We start from the raw sequence: 20,306 nt of genomic DNA, 5'->3' as shown, positions 1-20,306 counted from the left end.
ACCAAGAGCAGCAATTTTTAATTCATACATCTCTTTAGGTGAATAAAGTGGTCGGCATCCGCAAACAGTCCTTAATTGAAAATAAAGAAAAGAAGGTCCCCGCATCCACCTAGCCCCATAACCTACAGCCTTCTCTGCACAGACCCCACATAAGAGCCCAGTCAGTCTGGTCTGGCTTTGTCTCTTCTCTACCCGGAAATATATGTGACAAAAGAGTTGTGTGTGTTTCTGTGTGATGGCCTTCATAGTTCATCATCTTTTTTTTCCTTTAACATTATCTTTTAAAGATTTTTTCATTATAAAATAAATACATTTATAGTTAACAAAGTGAGGCCAAAAATGATGTATAAGTTAAATGTTAATAATCTTCTCTCCCCCTACTTCTCAATAATCCTTTCTCCCATAGGCAACTGAAATTAATAACCTGGTGTGGACCCTTCCACCCTCTTCTCTTTGCTCATACAAAGATAGAGAAGCAATTATTCATTCATTGAATGAAAAAGTTGAGTACTTAGTATGAACCTGACAGTGTTTTAGGCACAGGTGATACAGTAATAACCAAAATAGGCAAAAGTCCTTTCCCTCATTAAATGCATATCCCAGTGAGAGAAGAAAGTCAGTGACCACCACACACAGACATTTTTTTACAAAGACAGTGTCACACTGCACACTGTATTCTACAAGTGACTTTTCTCCTAAAGATTCTATCATGAACATCACTCCAAGTTAGTATATATAGACCTGATTCATTCTTTTTTTTTTTTTCCGAATTCTCACCCGAGGACATGCTTTTTGATTTTAGAGAGTGGAGAAGGGAGGGAAAGGGAGAGAAATATCAATGTGAGAGAGAAACATTGATCAGTTGCCTCTTGTATGCACCCCAACCGGGGACTGAACCCACAACCTAGGCATGTGCCCTGACTGTGAATCAAGCCTGTGACCCTTCGGTCTATGGGATGACACTCCAACCAACTGAGCCACACCAGCCAGGGCCTAATTCATTCTTTTTAATAGATATATTCTGTAGTGTACATATGCCATAATAATTATGAAATGACTAAATCCTATTCAATTTATGGCCATCCAGATTGGTTCCAGGGTTTTACACTTAAAAACAATACTATAATAAACATTTCTCTCTGTGTGTATACGTATATATATGTAAGTTTTTAGTGCTGCTGTAAGATTTCAAAATATGAGATTTATGGATTTATATGTTTAAAATTTTGCTAGATACTCCAAGAGTTGTAACAATTAATCTAAAAAACAACATACCATTTTCTTCACATGCTCATTAGTCTCAGATATTATTACCCTATTCTTAATTTTTGCCAAGCTGATAGATAAAAATGGTAAATGTTAGTGTTTTAATTAGGATATTTTATTTTTTCTATTTTTTTGTGTTTTTTAATTTTATTTTTATTTTTATTCAGTCACAATTGTCTGCATTTTCTCCCCATCCCTCCACCCACCCCAGCCAATCCCACCTCCCTCCCCCACCTCTACCCTCCCCCTTGATTTTGTCCTTGTGTCCTTTATAGTAGCTCCTGTAGATATTTTAGACAGCTGAGTTTACCCATCTTATGTTTTTGGAAATTGAATTTTTCTTTTTTTGAATTTCCTATGTATATTATTCCTCCATTTTATATTATTGCATTTATAGGAATTTATGTATCCTATGTACATGCCACTTATTAGATATGTGACTTGTAAATAGTCTCCCCCATTCTGTGGGCTGTATTTTTTCTTTGTTGATAGTATTATTTATAGAACAAATGTTTTTAATATTCGTGAAATCCAGTATATCTATTATTTCTTTTTTGCTTGTGCTTTCGATGTTGAATATAAGAGGCTATTGTGTAACCCCAAATATACCCCTATGTTTTCTTCTAAGAAATTTATTGAGTAAGCTTTTACAGTTGAGTGTCTGATCCATTTTGAGTTAATTTTTGTACATGGTATGAGATAGGGGTCCAACTTCATTCTTTTACTTGTGGACATTCAGTTGTCCCCGCACCATCAATTGGGAAGACTCTCCTTCCCCCATGTGATTGTCTTGGCCCACTTGTCAAAAATAAATTGACCATAAACGTACAGGTTATTTCTGGACTTTAAATTATATTCCATTGATCTATATCTCTATCCTAATATGAGTAACACACTCTCCTGGTTACTATAGCTTTGTGGTAGGTTTTGAAACTGGGAAATGTGAGTCAAACTTGGTTCTTCTTTTTTGAGATAATTTTGGTTATTCTGGGTCCCTGGCATTTCCTATGAATTTTAGAATCAGCTTGTCACCTTCTGCAAGAAATGCCAACTGGGATTTTGATAGGGATTATTTTGAATGTCTAGATCAATTTGTTGGCTATTGCAAGCTTACCAGTATTAAATCTTCCAAGTCCTATTGTTCTATTTATTTGGATCTTTTTTCATTTCCTTGAACAATGTTTTGTGCTTTTCAGTGTACAAGCCTTAGACATTTTTCGTTAAATTCATTTCTAAGTATTTTATTTTCTTTGGTGCAATAATAAATGGAGTTGTTTTTTAATTACATTTTTGGATTGTTCATTTTTAGTCTATAGAAATAAAATTTCTTTTTGTGTATTGTACAATCTTGATGAAGTTCTTCATTAGTTCTAATAGTTTTTAGTGGATTCCTTGGAATTTTCTATATACAAGATCGTATTATCTGTGAATGAAGATAGTTTTACCTCTTCCTTTCCAACTGGATGCCTTTATTTGTTTATTTTTTCTTGATGAATTGCACTGCCTAGAACCTCCAGACCAATGTTGAGTACAAGTGCTGAGAGCAGATATCTTTGTCTTGTTTCTGATCTTAAGAGGGACACCATTCAGTCTTTCACCATTAAGTATATTAGCTGTGTGGTTTTTGTAGATGCCCCTTATCAGGTTGAGGAAGTTCCCTTTTATACCTAGTTTGTTCAGTGTTTTTATCATGAAAAAAATATTGGATTTTGTCAAATATGCTTTCTGCAGCTATCAAGATGATCGTGTGGTTTTTGTCTTTTATTCTATTAATTTGGTGTATTACATTGATAATTTCAGATGTTAAGCCTGCTATTCCTGGGATAAATCACACTTGTTCATGGTGTGTAATCATGTTTTTATATGTTGCTTGAATGCAGTTTGCTAGTATTTTGTTGAAGATTTTCCTTCTCTATTTATAAGAGATATCGGCCTGTAGTTTTCTTACAATCTTTGGGTCTGCTATCAGGGTAATGCTGGCTATATCATATAATAAGGTGGGTAGTAGTCCTACCTCTTCTATTTTTTGGAAAAGTTTGTGAATGATTGGTATTAATTCTTTTTTGAAATGTTTGATAGAATTCACCAGTGAAGCCATCTGGCCCTGAGTTTCTTGTTTGTTTTCGTTTTTGTGAGAAGTTGTATGGTTACTTAGTCATTCTTTTTACTTGTTTCAGGTATGTTCAGTTTGTTTTTTAAAAAGATTTCTTCTTAGTCAATTTTGCTAGTTTGTCTTTATAGAAATTTGTCCATTTTATCTAGTATATCTAACTTCTTGGTATGTAAGTGTTCATAACATTTCCTTATAATTCTTTTTATTTCTGTAAGGTCAGTTGTGATGACCTCTCTTTCATTTTTGATTTTAGAAACTTGAGTCTTCCTTCTTTTTTTATTTCTTAGCCGCCCCAGCTAAAGTTTTGTCAGTTTTATTGATCTTTTCAAAGAAACAATTTTTGATGTTGTTGATTTTATGTATTGTTTTTCTGTTCTCTATTTCATTTATTTCTCCTCTGTTCTTTATTATTTGCATCCTTCTGCTTGCTTTAGGTTTTAGTTTTTGAAGGTAGACATTATGTAATTAATTTGAGATCTTTTTTAATGTAGGCATTTATAGCTATAAATGTTCCTCTAAGCACTGCTTTAGTGGTATCTCATATTTTGGCATGTTGTGTTTTAATTTTTATTTACCTTGAAGTATTTTCTAGGTTCTCTTGTGATTTTTTTCCCTTGACCCATTGGTTATTTAGGACTGTGTTGTTTAATTTCCTCATATTTGTGATTTTTCCAAATTTCCTTGCTATTAATCTCTAAGTTTTTGTAGTCTACAAAGATACTTTGTATAATTTTAGTCATTTGAAACCTTATGAGGCTTATGTTATGGCCTAATATAAGGTCTGTTGTGGAAAGTGTTCCGTATGTGCTTTAGCAGAATATACACTCTTCCTGTTGTTGGGTGGAGTGTTTTATATACATACATACATATATGTATGTAACAGATATATGTATATATCTGTTAGATCTAGTTGGTTTATAAGTGCTGTTCAAATCTTTTATATCCTTTTTGATTTTCCTTTTATATCCAGGTAGCTCAGATGGTTAGAGTGTCATCCCCATATGCCAAGGTTGTGGGTTAGATCCCTGGTCAAGGCACATACAAGATTCAAGCACTGGCCCTGGCTGGTGTGGCTCAGTGGATTGAGCACCAGCCTGTGAACCAAAGGGTCACAGGTTTGATTACCAGTCAGGGCACATGCCTGGGTTGCAGGCCGGGTCCCTAGATTGGGGTGTGCAAGAGGCAACCACACATTGATGTTTCTCTCTTTCTTTCTCCCTCCCTTCCCCTCTCTCTAAAAATAAATAAATAAATAAATATTTAAAAGCAAAGAATCAAGCACTGAATATATAAATAAGTAGAACAACAAATCAATGTCTCTCTCTTTCTCATCTCCTCCCTCCCTCCCTCTCTCTCCTCTTAATCAGTAAAATTAAAAAAATTAAATAAAAACAATTAAGAAAAAGAAAGTAGAGTATTGATGCCCCCAACTATTACCGCTGAATTGTCTATTTCTCCCTTCAATTCTGTCCGTCTTTGCTTCATGTAGTTTTGGGCTCTGTTGTTAGGTTCATATATGTTTATAGTTGCTTTATCTTCTTTGGCTGATTGGTTCTTTTATCATAAAGTATTCCTCTTTATCACTAATAACAGCTTTTGTCTTAAAATCTCTTCTGTCTACTATTAGTATAGCCACTCTACCTCTCTATAATTGTTGTTTGCATGGTGTATCTTTGTCCTTTTTTTTCAAATTCTTTGTATCCTTGAAACTAAAGTGTGTGTCTTGTAGACTACATGTAGTCGAATATTGTTTTATTTTTAATTCAGTCTTATAATGTGTGTTTTTATTTAATACATTCACATATGGTGTTCTTGTCAATATGATTGGATTTAATCTGCCATTTTGCTTTTCTGGGGGTGATATATGACTCATGACTACTTTGTTTCTCTGCTCCTCCTTTATTTTGAATTTATTTTTCTAAATGGTCTGGGGTAAAAGTTTAGCTTTCAGTCAGTTAACTATGCTAGCACCATTTTGTTCAATTGTTCTTTCTACTGAATTATTGTACCTCCTTTGTCATACATACCTCCTTTGTGATACATACGCATATATAGTTCACTATATTTGTGACATTTCTATTCTGCTTATGTATCTATCCTGTCTTGTGTCAATACCTGCTTGTTTTGTTTCAGTAACTGTATGGTAAATTTCATTATCTGCTATATAGCAAGTCCCTATTTATTTTCCTTTTTTCAAATTTGTCTTGGATATTCTCAAACAGTAATTGTACATGTGACTCTTTGAAATCAAAAAGAAAACACCAGTGGTAATCCTTTTAAAATTTCACAAAACGTGCATACACATACACACATATACACACACTCACCACTTAGTAACATGGTATGTATGAAGTTAGGGAGTTCATTTAAAGTAGAAACTAGTGAGTGGTAACATAGCACATTAAAATGAAACAGAACAGAATGATTTATGTAATTTCTCCCTAATAATTGTCTTGTTAACATAGGGTGTACACTATCGAACGTAGTGCCATTAAGGTATTAAAGGAGAGAATGATGGCACGAAAAACTGACCTCGTTAGTATTTTCCAACTTCAAGACCGCAATAAAACAGGTAATAAAATTATATAATGCTTATCATTTCTTAACATAGCAGGTTACATCCAGACCAGTTTTCTTTTTCTTTCTTTCTTTCTTTCTTTTTTTTGCTTTCTTAAGATTTCAGTTCTCTGTTTTTACTAGCGAGGAATGATAGAGCTAAAAATAAAGTATAATCCATTATATGCTTGGAAAAAGGCACATTTCTCCTTTTGAGTAAGCTTTTTTTGACTTAAGAAAACAACAACCCTGAATTTGACTTCTATTCTGGTAATGTGTCAGATTAGGCACCCTGAAAGGCCTGCCTGTTAGGAAACAGCTAGATTCTAGAGCATATAGAATTGTAGTGCATTTACCAGCCCCACAGTAAGTATGATAAATCTCTAGGCTGCATCTCCTCTCTCCATGAAACTGATTCTGGACTTCCAAACTCCAGAAATCTAAGATGTAAATTTGTATTATTTTAAGCCACTTAGTCTGTGGTAATTTGTTATAACAACAATAGGAAACTAATATAGATGCCCAATCTCAAGACTCTGTTCCATATTTTGCTAGGGATGTTAGCCAGTGCAATAAGGCAAGTTAAATAAAACCGTAAGAGTTAGAAAGGAAAAAATAAAATGTCACTATATATCAATCAGAGCCTATTAAGGAGATAGAAACTCCATCAATAATTTGAACAGAGAAACTTAGTATAAAGAATTACTAATTAGTAAAAAGTGATGAGTTACTAAAAGGGATAAAATAGAACTCTAAAGAAGATAGGAATAGGGAGCATAGGGAACAGCTGCTGTCTCTAAGGCTGAGAGAGGATACCCAAAGAAGGAACAAACTTAAAAGAGTTCCCTACTCCCAACCAAAGCAAACATTCAGACCTCATTGAGGAGGGTGTGACTGTAGAAGTATGCTGAGGTATCTCAGGTCAGAGGTGGTCTGGAGCTAGAGGGCCAGGACTGGAGAGGATGAAGCCACCCACTGTGGTGCCAACAAAATTCTCTTTGGGTTATGCACCACTGTGTCTCCCATGCACTGCTGGCAAGGGAGGAACCCATGTGGTGTCAGTGAAATTCAGTAGTGAGTGGGTGCCACTGCATTTCCCACACACCTCTGCAACCATACTATGCTGTAGAAACAAGAAGCAGAGCGTACCAGAACTATTTCTTCTGCCATGTCTTAGAGCTTTCTTCCTGTACCCTCTGCTGACCAAACCTAACAAATACCAGCTGCCAAAAAAATAAATGTTTACAGGGTTCAGCTCCAATGTCACAGAACAGGATGAAGAAGGGTAGATTTGGAGCTGAGTGGGAATAAATTGATAATTAGTATAGCTAGCAATTAACTTTAGATAATGAAAACCTTAAAAGATATCATTCATAATAGATAATCAAGTACTAAGGAAGAAACCAAATGATTGGGGTATGATATTTGTAAAATATTATTAAGATAAATGAAAAAGAATTGAAATAAATGGGTAGATATTACTATGTTCAAGGACCAATGGTATCAAGATATAAATTCTCCCCAGATTCAGCTATAGGTTCAATGCACCAAAAGGGAATGTATGGAAATGTTCTTAGCAACACTGTTTGTACGTATTATACGTAAATTGTGAGTATTGTTTTATTTGTTTTCTGTTTATTCAAAATCATTTTCACATGAGCATATCTTTAATAATCAGGAAAAATAAAGATTTATACTTTAAAAAACTGCATATAATATTAGGGAATAAGAGGATAATACCTGGGAAAATGAAAAGTGAATAATATGTCAAAATGTTAAAAATAAAAGTAATCTTTTATCCTTCATATCATTTTTGTATATCCTTTTGCACTTTTAAATCTTCTATGATAAATATACTTTACTATGTTCATCAGAAAAAGGAAAAAGAAATCCATCGCCAAACTCCATACATTGCTTACATACAACAGTAAGAGAAAGAGCTGTGGGACACTGAAGACTTTTTATAGTTGTTCCTCCCTTAGCTCCCGGGGCCTGGTAGGACAAATCGTAACGGGGAGCAGGAGGTACCCAGGCCTTGAAACCCCAGGCTGCCCACTGGCTCCACTGAGAAGGTTGCATTTCTTTATCAAATTACATACCAATTAATAGGCATTCTTCTTTTTTTTTCCTTTTTGGTTGTTATTGTTAGGAAAAATTTCTATGGGCCAATGGGCTTTTTCTATGGAGACCGTTTTGGGGCTGAAGTTACCATGGAGATCCCTGAGTTCACGTCTGGTTATCACAGACCAAGAAGGGAATGTTGACTACATGTCCTGCTTCAATAATATGCACATTCAAAAACCTGTGAAAGAGGCAAGTGAAACACAGCCCCCACTAAAACCTGGCTAGAGAGAAACACCCTTTGGGCAACGTGTAAGAGTAATTTAGTCCTTTGAAAAGTTAGGAGTGGAATCATCTAATGGATGGGAGTGGCAGCCTTAGGGGGTGTCTCCCTGCTACCTTGTGGTCTGTTCAGGAAAGGTGTGCATTCTGATAGGCAAAAAGAAGAAAAAGCTTCTGCAAGCAAATCCATGGCAAATGTATGATTCTTCTCTTAAGTGCTGTCCAGCAGAAGTGCAGATGTGACATCTATTCTTTCATATAATGCACCCTTTAAAATACTCAACATATTCCCTCTTAAACTGTGAGTGTATAGGCTTACTGATTTGACATCTTACACCTTAAGGACTTGTAAAGTTCAGAATCCTTTATTAAAATAGAAATACCCCAGGGAGAGTTGTTAGCCCCCTCCCCCCTAGTAATTATTAGTTAACAACTTATCAGCAATTAGTTATAACATTGGGCTGAAAGTGAGCTGAGGACTGGGGTGATTGTTTGCAGGGGAGATGAGAAGTGAAGATCAGAGAAGGGAAGTAAAAGTGCATGCGGGAACCCCAAATATCCATAGGGAAGGGGCTTCGGGCTTCCCTTAAGGGGCAGTTTACCATTGTGACTGAGCTCACAGGACATAGTAACAGTTCTGTTCCTTGAGGCTGTGTTGAGGGCTAAATGAAACAACCCACAGAAAAGCTCTCAGTGCAGAGCCTGGCACACAAGGCGTTCTCAGTAAATGTTGGCTATTGTTATTTGCTGTTTCCTGATTGGCTTTGGCTCGGTCCTCTGAGGAGCACAGACTGCAGATGCCTCCGAACATAAGAACATGGTCTTCTGTCTGATTAAAGAGGGTTGGGCCTGCCTTCTCAAGTGACCATGTAAATCACCTAATTTGAATTGATGATGATGTTTTATGCTTGTTTTGTTTACTAAATTGATCTATGTCATTAATTGTTCTATGTTTTAACACTTAGAAAATCTTTATTTTAGGTTCAGTCAGCTCTGATTGAAACTCTATACAGATACCGATCAGACCTGCAAATCATCTTTAATGTCATCGACTCTGATCACTCAGGTAAATGAACTTGGATTTGTTCACTAGCAGTAGAAAGCAAAGGTTGGTCTATTTCTCTGAAACTAGAACTGTGTTTTCATCTATTGCTTTCTAGAACTCATCTTTAATATTATTGTTATTTTAGTTGGCTACTAACTGTATTCAAGACCATACGGTCTGATATAGGCCTATGTGTCCATTAGTTAGACAAAAATAGCTCCTTTTATAAGTCACCAGTGTAGATGAAAAGAGAATTCACTGTTCATTTAAAGTGGCCCTCTCAGCACCGCAGGCAATGCATCAGTCTCATAAACATCATGGTTACTCCTGGTCATAAAAATCATTTCTAGAGTTCTGATTCTGTTTTGGGGACTGAAGGCTGTGAAAACTCATTTTCTCCTTTAGCTTTGTAAAGTTTAGAATCCTTTATTAAAATAGAAATACCCCAGGGAGAGTTGTCAGCCCCCTCCTCCCAGTAATTATTAGTTAACAACTCATCAGCAATTAGTTATAACATTTATTTTGCTTGCAGATATACTTTATTTATTCATTTAGTTTTCACTTAAATTCACTGGAGTGACATTGGTTAGTAAAATGATACAGGTTTAACATGTACAATTCTATGATACATCATCTAAATATTGATTGTGTGCCCACCACCCACATTTTCAAACTTTAAAAAAATCATCAGATAATCCTTAACTGCAGCCATCATTGAGCACTCCAAAAATTAAGTATCAAAACAGAGAAGTAAATTATTGCCTATAAAAAATGGCAGAGCTGTTGTTTCCAATGCTCTTACTGAGTCCCAGGGTATCTTTTCCCTCTACTTTGATGTTGCCCTCCTGTCTGCCCTCCTTCCATGTCCCTTTCCCTTACATTTTAGATCTTATAATTTCTATGCCACATATAGTCCCCACAGTCTACAATCTCCCTCCATTCCTTCTCTGTTTACTCATGCCAGCTTTAGAATAATCTTATGATCACTTAGCAATTTAAAGTGACATATTGTTTCATATATTTATTCTCTTTTTCCTTTCCTTCAGTGTCTTGATAGTCAGGCATGTTAGTGAGCTTCTAATTGGGACTATTCAATCAATATGGCTTCCACATCCCTCCCTTAGGTGGGCCTTAAAATGAACACTCACAGCATTCTCCTATATTCTTTAGGTCTGATCTCCATGGAGGAATTTCATACCATGTGGAAACTTTTTAGAAGTCACTACAACGTTTATATTGACGATTCCCAAGTTGATGAACTTGCTAAACGAATGGACTTGAACAAAGATGGAAGCATCGACTTTAATGAGTTTTTTAAGGCTTTCTATGTAGTGCACAAACTTGACAGCTTGACCAAAACAAATACTGAGCCTGTTTAACAAGAACTAGGGCCTTCCTTCCTTATGAACATGGTCACTGATGTAGTCTTTTGCAGAACCAGTAGTAGAAAGAAGTAGACCCCAATATCCACCATGAGCAGATGTATAGTGTGGGTGTTGGAAGTTTCTAGTAAGCTGTTATCGTTAAGACTAGCTTAAAAGTCAGCTCTAGTGGTAGGACTCACAAATTTCTAGATATAAGCTGGATTTAAGCCTAGTTTTGGTCTCTTTGATGTCCACTAACCAAGACAACAGAGCAGTTTAGAAACATACTGCAAGAAACTCAGAGTACACAGAAAACACTACACCATCTGTAAGTGGCCGAGGAATAGGAAGAGGAATACCAAACCATTAATGTAATAAAATATTTCCAGCCTCCAACTGTGATTTTCTTTGGTCATACCATAAACCAGTAATTCTCAATCATAGGGGAACCACAATTCAGGGATGGGGGCCATATCAGATTCTTAAGGAAAGCTATGTGAGTGTATTATTTGAAAAAGCATGTAGTATCTGACCATACCACCCTGAACACACCTGATCTCATCTGGAAAAACATGTTATTTTCTTGTCTGTTGGAGATACAAAGTGAATACTTTCAGATTGGGCACTGCAATTAATATGGTTTGACACCTTCGTTGACAACATGGGGCTTTGGTTAGACATACATTGCACAATTCTGGTGTTCTGATTACATATCAAACAAGCGATTTCTGTTTAAAGGGAAATACATTTTAATTTTTCTCTAAGTTTGAGAACTTGAAGGTTTATCAATCGGTCAGGGTAGACATCCTGCAATGCTGCCTACTATATACATCAAAATAATGGATAAAATATAACAAATATCTTTTTTAAATGCATAACTGAGCTGATAGGAAAGTAAAAGAAACCCCTGTGGAACAGGAAAAAAAGCATAATTAAAATCTTAGCAATATTAACATTGGATAGGATAGACTTTAAGGCAAAGAATATCATTAGGGATAAAAAAAAAAGGTCATTACTGAAAGCTAAAAGGAATGATTCACCAGGAAGATACAGTAATTATAAAAATATACATCTAATAGCAGCTTTAAAATTTATAATGCAAAAATTGACATAACTACTAGACAGAGGTAGAAGGAGATTTTGAATATACCTATCAGTAATTGATCATTTAAATAAAAACATTCATGTATAAAAATTAGACAACCCAATTAATCCTCCTGAGCATGTGTGTGTCTGTATGTGTATACTCTACAATCAATTTTAGAGAATACACATTGTTTTCAAGCATACATGGAACATTTATAAAAATTGATCATGTATTAGATCGGCAATTTTAAGCCTTTGTCATCTCAAGGTGCATATAAACTAATTACTAAAATTCTGTGGCATACCAAAAAATAAATGTTTTGCTGATCTGACCAAAGAAATAGGTATAATTTTGATTCATTCATACCAGATGGCTATTTTTGTGTTGGCTGTTGTTTTTTTATTCCACAATCTAAGGGAAAAGAAGTGCCCCTGACTCAATAGTCAGGTATTGCATGTTTTAAAAATTCTTGAGGAACACCTGTTGAAAATTGCTGCATTAGACCACAAAAAATATCTCAAACTACTAAGCAATCAATAACAAAGATAGTATATTATCTGATTATAATGCAATTAAACTAGAAACAATATAAGAATATAGCCGTATTAATGAGCAGAAAAGGGATATAGCTAGCTCCAGCAGAAATTGCTTAAAATAGTTCACAAGAATACCATAAATAACTTTATCCAAGTAATTAAAAAAATAAGAGATTGGACAATTTCCTAGGGGAAAATATAATTTACTAAAGCTGACTCAAGAACAAAAGGAGGGTCTGAAGAGACATATAACCATTAAACAATGAATGTGATGACTTCGTAATGTGTCAATTTCAGTAGGCTGAACTACATTTCTCAGAATTTCTTGTATGTTTCTGGTTAAGGTGGGCCAGGAGGGGTATGGAGAGATTTGGAAGACAAAAGGAAGCACAGCCATTGTGTAGCTCCCACACACTTAACTGAGCTGCTGCTGTGTGTGAAGCCCAGCTAGGCCTGCAATTGCTCTGTGTTCCCCTGGACCCTGTTAGCTTCTCTGACTCCTGGGCCAGGTGTGTGTGTTTAGCCCTGTGAGGAAGAGCCCTGGCTTCTGCTGGATGACCTTGTCACCAATGCCAGAGGCGATAAGATTGGACTCAGGTGTCAGTCTGACAGCTAGTGCCTATAGGTTTGAGCCCGCTTCTGATCTTCCCTCCGGATTGCCTGCCCTGTGGACTTCATGGTCCAGCATTAGGTATGGTGTCTACAGCCTTACAGAGCCCGCTTAGCCAGCTTCCCCATTTGTGTAAGTCACTTCTCCTGCTTATATACATATATCTCCTATGGGTTTGGCCTCTGGTTGAACCCTGATTGACGCAGAATTTGGCACTGAGAGTGGTTCCAGAAGAACAGGATCTTAAAGATGAGTGCTCTGCATGTGTACAATCTGATGTACAGAGTTGCTGCATTATCTGACGTGAAAATCCACTGATAATGTGCAGTCTCTAGTAGTACTGGATGAGTCTTCTGTTGTTGCTTCCTAAACATCATTTGGTTATTGATTCTCAGGTTCTTTCTGGAACTCTTATTTTCTACCTTGGGTTTCTAGTCTCTGGAATTCATTATATATGCCTTTGTTAGAAGTTTTACTTAAACCCGTACTTAGATTTTACTGAAGATTGTCATTTAATGTTGTAAAACTTCTGCCTGACATGAGTTGTGCTTAACCACAATTCAATTTTACAAAGCACACACACACACACACACACACAGGGGTGGGCAAATGTAGGTTTACGGTTGTGAGTGTGCAAAACATAGAGTTTAATCTTGTATTATTTATTATCATATTATTTTCCATACGAACAACTGTAAACCTTTTGCCTACCTACCTCTCTGTGTGTATGTGTGTATAGAGTTGTGAAATATCTCACTTTTAATTTATATTTCTTTATTACAAATGAGATTGCACACCTAATTAGTTTGTTAGTCTATTTTCTCCTAAGAAAATCATGTTCTTGTCCTTTGCTTATTATAATACTATAGCTATTTGTCTTTTTCTTTTTTTTTTTTTTTAAATATATTTATTGATTATGCTATTACAGTTGTCCCATTTCCCCCCCACTCCACTCCATATTGCCCACCCCCCTCCCTCCCACATTCCCCCCCCTATAGTTCATGTCCATAGGTCATACTTATAAGTTCTTTGGCTTCTACATTTCCTACACTATTTTTACCCTCCCCCTGTCTATTTTCCACCTATCATCTATGCTACTTATTCTCTGTACCTTTCCCCCCCTCCCCCTCCCACTCCCTTAATGACAACCCTCATGTTCTAGTTGTTTGCCTAATTTGCTCTCATTTTTCTTTTATGTTTGGCCGTTAATAACTGTGAGTTTGCTGTCATTTTTACTGTTCCTATTTTTTATCTTCTTTTTCTTAGGTAACTCCCTTTAACATTTCATATAATAAGGGCTTGGTGATGATGAACTTCTTTAACTTGACCTTATCTGAGAAGCACTTTATCTTCCCTTCCATTCTAAGTGATAGCTTTGCTGGATACAGTAATCTTGGATGTAGGTCCTTGCGTTTAATCTTGGGTAATGTAATGATGATGTGCCTTGGCGTGTTCCTCCTTGGGTCCAGCTTCTTTGGGAATCTCTGAGCTTCCTGGACTTCCCGGAAGTCTATTTCCTTTGCCAGATTAGGGAAGGTCTCCTTCATTATTTGTTCAAATAAGTTTTCAATTTTTTGTTCTTCCTCTTCTCCTTCTGGCACCCCTATAATTCGGATGTTGGAACGTTTCAAGGCATCCGGGAGGTTCCTAATAAGCCTCTCCTCATTTTTCCAAGTTCTTGTTTCTTCATTCTTTTCTGGTTGGATGTTTGCTTCTTCCTTCTGGTCCACACCATTGATTTGAGTCCCAGTTTCCTTCTCATCACTATTGGTTCCCTCTACATTTTCCTTTGTTTCTCTTAGCATAGGCTTCATTTTTTCATCTGTTTTTCGAATAGATTCAACCAAGTCTGTGAGCATATTGATAACCAGTGCTTTGAACTGTGCATCCGATAGGTTGGCTATCTCTTCCTCGCTTAGTTGTATTTTTTCTGGAGCTTTGAAGTGTTCTGTCATTTGGGCCATTTTTTTTTTTTTTTTTTTGTCTTGACGCGTCTGTTACTTTAAGGGGCGGAGCCTTAGGTGTTCACCAGGGTGGGGTAATGCTGGTCGCAGCGCTGTGACGCTGTACGTGGGGGAGGGGCCGAGTGGGAGCAATGGTGCCTGCCTCACTGTCCTCCGGCTTTCAATCTTTCACTCTGCTACCCACAATCAAACTGGGCCACTCTGGTGCTGGTTCCCGAGTAAGTGGGCCTGTGCACACTCTAGGCCCCTGTGGGTCTCTCCAACGACCTCTCCTGTGAGGATGGGAGTCTCTCCTGCTGCCGCCCCAACCCCCACGGGCGTTTTCAATCAGAGGTTTGAGGCTTTATTTCCCTGAGCTGGAGCCCTGGGTTACACGGGCTGCTTTGCTCCCCGCCGTTTGTCCGGTTTATCTGTGGGCGAATGTGGTGCCGCAGGGTGCTACCCGCTGCTCTGCCTGCCCCGTTCTCCGCCACTCTGAGTCCAGCCCTCTGGGTTTATCTGTGCAAATGTGGGGCCGCAAGGTCTGCTAGTGCTCAGACTGCATGCGCCATTTGTCCCACACTCCGCCAGTCTCAGTCCCGCCACAGCCACACGAGTCCTCTCCACCCTGGTGCCCGTCTCCACTCCTCCTACCAGTCTGGATGAATGTTTATTTTCTATTTCCTTGGTGTTGGTCCCCCTTGCTGTTCGATTCTCTGTCAGTTCTGGTTGTGCGAGGAGGCGCAGTGTGTCTACCTACGCCGCCATCTTGGTTCTCCTCCTATTTGTCTTTTTCTTAATGATTTTGAGGAACTGTAAAGCACTTCTTGATATAATCCACTGTTCTTAATTTGAGAAGCAGATATCTTCTCCCAGTCTGTGACTTGATTTGCCACTTTCTTTTTGAGATATATTTTCAAGTGGAAGTTTTACATTTCAATTTATCCAGTTTGTCAGTCTTTTTGTTTATAATTCATGCTTTTTTGCACTGTCTGGTGTTGCTCAGTGGACCGCCTGATGCCTGAGAACCAAAGGGTCGCTGGTTCGATTCCCAGTCATGGCACATGCCTGGGTTGTGGGCCAGGTCCCCAGTGGGGAGCACGTGAGAAGCAACCACACACTGATGTTTCTCTCTCTCTCTTTCTCCCTTCCTTCCCCTCTAAAAATAAATAAATAAAATCTTTTAAAAAATTCTGCTTGCTCTTATTTTTCATTGGGTTTAATTCTGATGATTTGATTGTTTTCCTTCTTGTCTTCAGTTATTTTAACTGTGTTTCTTTTATAATTTGATTCTGGTTGTCTCCCTGTATTTGAAGTTTGTGGGGGTATAATAGTATGTTTGCCATATGTGCAGACTCTTGATCAGGTTGGATTGTTCATTCTTGGACTTTGTCACTTTTTATTGTAAACTCACTTTTTTAATAATTATTTTATTGTTCAATTACAGTTGTCTGCATTTTCCCCCAACCACTCCCCCCCACCCCAGCCAAACCCACCTCCCCCCCCTTGCTTCCATCCTCCCCCTTGGTTTTGTCTATGTGTCCCTCATAGTATGAACTCATTATTAATAGGACTTGTATTTTCTTCTGTGAAAATCCCATGGTATTTGGGATGTGGGAGCATGTCTTCAGAGAAGCTTTTATTTGCTTCTACCTTGTACCTCAGGAGTGTCACTGCTTGAAGAATAATTCTTTCATTATTTTTTAGTCTGGAGTTTCTGAACTATGTGGGTAGAGTAAAAGCAATGTGAACTGTGGTCCTGTGGTTTAGTATTCTCAAAGAGCTTTTCTTTTTTTTCCCATCCAAAGCCCTGCGTCCTGTGGTCTCTTCTTTTTAAATCTTTTCATAAATTGAATAGTCCTTTGAAGGTCTTGGCTTTATGCAGAGTTCTCAGTTCCAATTCCCTACCCCCCAAAGCCCAAAGCATCATTTGCTACTGCTGTGAGGGAATTAACACCAGACCCCTAGGTTCTGGAGACAAATACCACCACGCCCCCATTAGCTCAAGCACTTACCCCTCTGTTTTGTCACCTCCCTCTTTGTTTCTGGCACCTGGGGATTTGCTTTTATTATTTGTGAGCCTAGATGTACATTTAAAATAATTATGTAACATTTTACGCAGTACTTCTAGAAGATTATAGTAAAAGGATTTTCAGGTTGTCTGGGCCTACTAAATTTCTACAAGCTGATAAATAGGCTTTTTGTATTCACTGCTATTTCTTAATAATCTTGAGGCCTCATATTTTTATTTGGACAATTATTGAATGTTCATAATATGCCACGGTGCTTGAACTATGCAACATGTGTCACTGACCGGGTTTCAATTTAAACTTTGGTAGAACTTATTTCTAAATAATTTTTCTCTTTGATTTTTTTTTTTACATAAATGGGATCATGTTATGCATTTTTTTGAACAGGGGCACTTCTTTTTCTTCTACCTTTCCTGCCCCAACACAAGCATGGCCCTCATCATTCCTTCTCCCTCACCTAGGGAAGCCATGTTAACCCACTAAATGGCCTTCCATATTTTTATCTGTCCCACATAAACCTATATAGACCTATGCATATCCTCATATATGCATATATTTACATACACAGTAATGCCTAATCAAGGTGGATTTATTGTTGTATGCTGTATAAAAGTGCAATTGTATTATAATTTTCTACATTCTGCTTTTCTAAACCAATGATAACTAGTTGAAATCCCTGTAAGCTGTAATGGTTCTAATTCTTTTTCTTTTTTGAATGTACAAATCATGAGTGCACCTCTAGGTGAATTTCCACAGTGAATACAACCATGTAACCACCACCCAGGACAAGAAACAGAACACTACCAGTGTCCCAGCATCCCTATCATGCCTCTTTCCATATACCTCCACATCCCCCTCCACCCTTGCCCAAGGGTAACTATCTGCTTGACTTTAACAGTATAGATTTTTTTTAGCCTGTTTTGTGCTTCATATAAATGGAACCATTCAGTAGATACTTTTTTTTGTATAACATTTTACATATGACATTCATAGTAGTTGCAGTTTGTTCATTCTGGTTACTGTATAATATCATATTGTGTGGATAGACTAGGATTCCTTTATCCACTCTACTACTGATAGGCATTGGGGTTATTACAGGCAGTGCTGCCACGAACATTTTTGTTTATTAATTTATATTTAATGACTATATAATAATTCAGTGCTGTAGCAGACCGTGCTTTATTGAGCCAGGCTGCTTTTAATAGATGTTTACTTCATTTCCAGCTCTTGACCATTAAGGCAAAGCAATAAATACTGAACATATGTCCCCATAGAGGGTACTAATCCATTTCTACTAATGGGATAGACAGCCAGAAGTCAAATTGCCGGTTAGTATAGTAACTGTCTTTTAAAATTAAGAGCTATGGCTCTGTTGTATTCCAAAAAAATGTTTTTTTAAAAGATTTTATTTTTATTTTTTAAATATATTTTTTGATTATGCTATTACAGTTGTCCCATTTCCCCCCCTTTATTCCCCTCCACCCTGCACAACCCCTCCCACCCACATTCCCCCCTTTAGTTCATGTCTGTGAGTCATACATATAAGTTCTTTGGCTTCTACATTTCCTATACTATTCTTAACCTCCCCCTGTCTATTTTCTACCTACCATTTATGCTACTTATTCTCTGTACCTTTTCCCCCTCTCTCCCCACCCCCACCCCTGCTGATACCCTCCATGTGATCTCCATTTCTGTGGTTCTGTCCCTGTTCATGTCCATGGGTCATATATATAAGTTCTTTAGCTTTTCCATTTCCTATACTATTCTTAACCTCCCCCTGTCTATTTTCTACCTACCATTTATGCTACTTATTCTCTGTACCTTTTCCCCCTCTCTCCCCACCCCCACCCCTGCTGATACCCTCCATGTGATCTCCATTTCTGTGGTTCTGTCCCTGTTCTAGTTGTTTGCTTAGTTTGTTTTAGTTTTTGTTTTTTTAGGTTTGGTTCTTGATAGTTGTGAGTTTGTTGTCATTTTACTATTCACATTTTTGATCCTCTTCTTTTTCTTAGATAAGTCCCTTTAACATTTCATATAATAAGGGCTGGGTGATGATGAATTCCTTTAACTTGACCTTATCTGGGAAGCACTTAATCTGCCCTTCCATTCTAAATGATAGCTTTGCTGGAGAGAGTCATCTTGGATGTAGGTCCTTGCCTTTCATGACTTTGAATACTTCTTTACAGCCCCTTCTTGCCTGCAAGGTTTCTTTGGAGAAACCAGCTAACAGTCTTATGGGCCCTCCTTTGTAGGTAATTGTCTCCTTTCCTCTTGCTGCTTGTAAGATTCTCTCCTTACCTTTAATCTTGGGTAATGTAATGATGATGTGACTTGGTGTGTGCTTCCTTGGGTCCAGCTTCCTTGGGACTCTCTGAGCTTCCTGGACTTCCTGGAAGTCTATTTCCTTTGCCAGATTGGGGAAGTTTTCCTTCATTTTTTTCAAATAAAATTTCAATTTCTTGTTCTTCCTCTTCTCTTTCTGGTACCCCTATGATTCGGATGTTGGAACGTTTAAAGATGTCCTGGAGCTTCCTAAGCCTCTGCTCATTTTTCTGAATTCTTGTTTCTTCATTCTGTTGTGGTTGAATGTTTCTTTCTTTCTTCTGGTCCACACCATTGATTTGAGTCCTGGGTTCCTTCCCTTCGCTGTTGTTTCCTGTACATTTTCCTTTATTTCACTTAGCATAGCCTTCATTTTTTTCCTCTAATTTGTGACCATATTCAACCAAGTCTGTGAGCATCCTGATTACCAGTGTTTTGAACTGTGCATCTGATAGGTTGGCTATTTCTTTGTTGCTTAGTTGTATTTTTTCTGGAACTTTCAGCTGTTCTTTCATTTGGGCCTTTTTTTTTTTTTTTTTTTGTCTTGGCACGCCTCTTACGTAGTAAGGGGTGGAGCTTTAGGTGTTCACCAGGGCGGGGCAACCCACGGTGCTGTGTTGTGACGCTGTATGTGGGGGAGGGGTCCAAGAGGGAAAAATGCTGCTTGTTCCGCTCTGTGCTGGTTTTCAGTCACTTCCCCTGCTACCCACAAGCAAATTGGGCCCTTCTGGTGCTGATTCCCCGGTAGGTGGGTCTGTGTACGTTCTAGGACACTGTGGGTCTCTCTAACGAACCCTCCTGTGAGGCTGGGAGTTTCTCCCACTGCTGCCTCAACCCCCACAGGTGTTTTCAGTCAGAGGTTTGAGGCTTTATTTCCCTGTGCTGGAATTCTGGGTTGCGTGGTCTGTCTTGCTCCCCAGTTGTTCCTCCTGGTTTATCTGCACGTGGATGTGGGACCGCCCGATCTGCCAGCCTACGCCTCGCCGGGTCCTCCAGCCGCTGCCTTGCTGTGAGTCCTCTCTGCCCTGCTGCCCATCTCCACCTGTCCTACCTGTCTGGGTGAATGTTTCTTCTTTAACTCCTTGGTTGTT

General features: G+C 37.8%; 1 protein-coding gene across 3 annotated transcripts in view; it reads left to right on the top strand.

Moving 5' to 3' along the window:
• Positions 1-12,077, top strand: part of PPEF1 (protein phosphatase with EF-hand domain 1) — a 104,081-nt gene extending 92,004 nt beyond the window's left edge. For all 3 annotated transcript variants that reach the window (XM_024569881.3, XM_045203314.2, XM_071220303.1), the window contains 4 exons: positions 5,845-5,951; positions 8,085-8,248; positions 9,260-9,344; positions 10,494-12,077. In XM_024569881.3, the coding sequence (XP_024425649.1) occupies positions 5,845-5,951; positions 8,085-8,248; positions 9,260-9,344; positions 10,494-10,702 (565 nt within the window). In that variant the 3' untranslated portion in view covers positions 10,703-12,077. The remainder of the gene's footprint in view (positions 1-5,844; positions 5,952-8,084; positions 8,249-9,259; positions 9,345-10,493) is intronic.
• The last annotated feature ends 8,229 nt before the right edge of the window (positions 12,078-20,306 follow it).

The sequence above is a fragment of the Desmodus rotundus genome, chromosome X (genome assembly GCF_022682495.2).
Source record: "Desmodus rotundus isolate HL8 chromosome X, HLdesRot8A.1, whole genome shotgun sequence".
In the NCBI taxonomy this organism is placed as follows: domain Eukaryota; kingdom Metazoa; phylum Chordata; class Mammalia; order Chiroptera; family Phyllostomidae; genus Desmodus; species Desmodus rotundus.
This window is presented reverse-complemented; position numbering and strand designations above follow the sequence as displayed.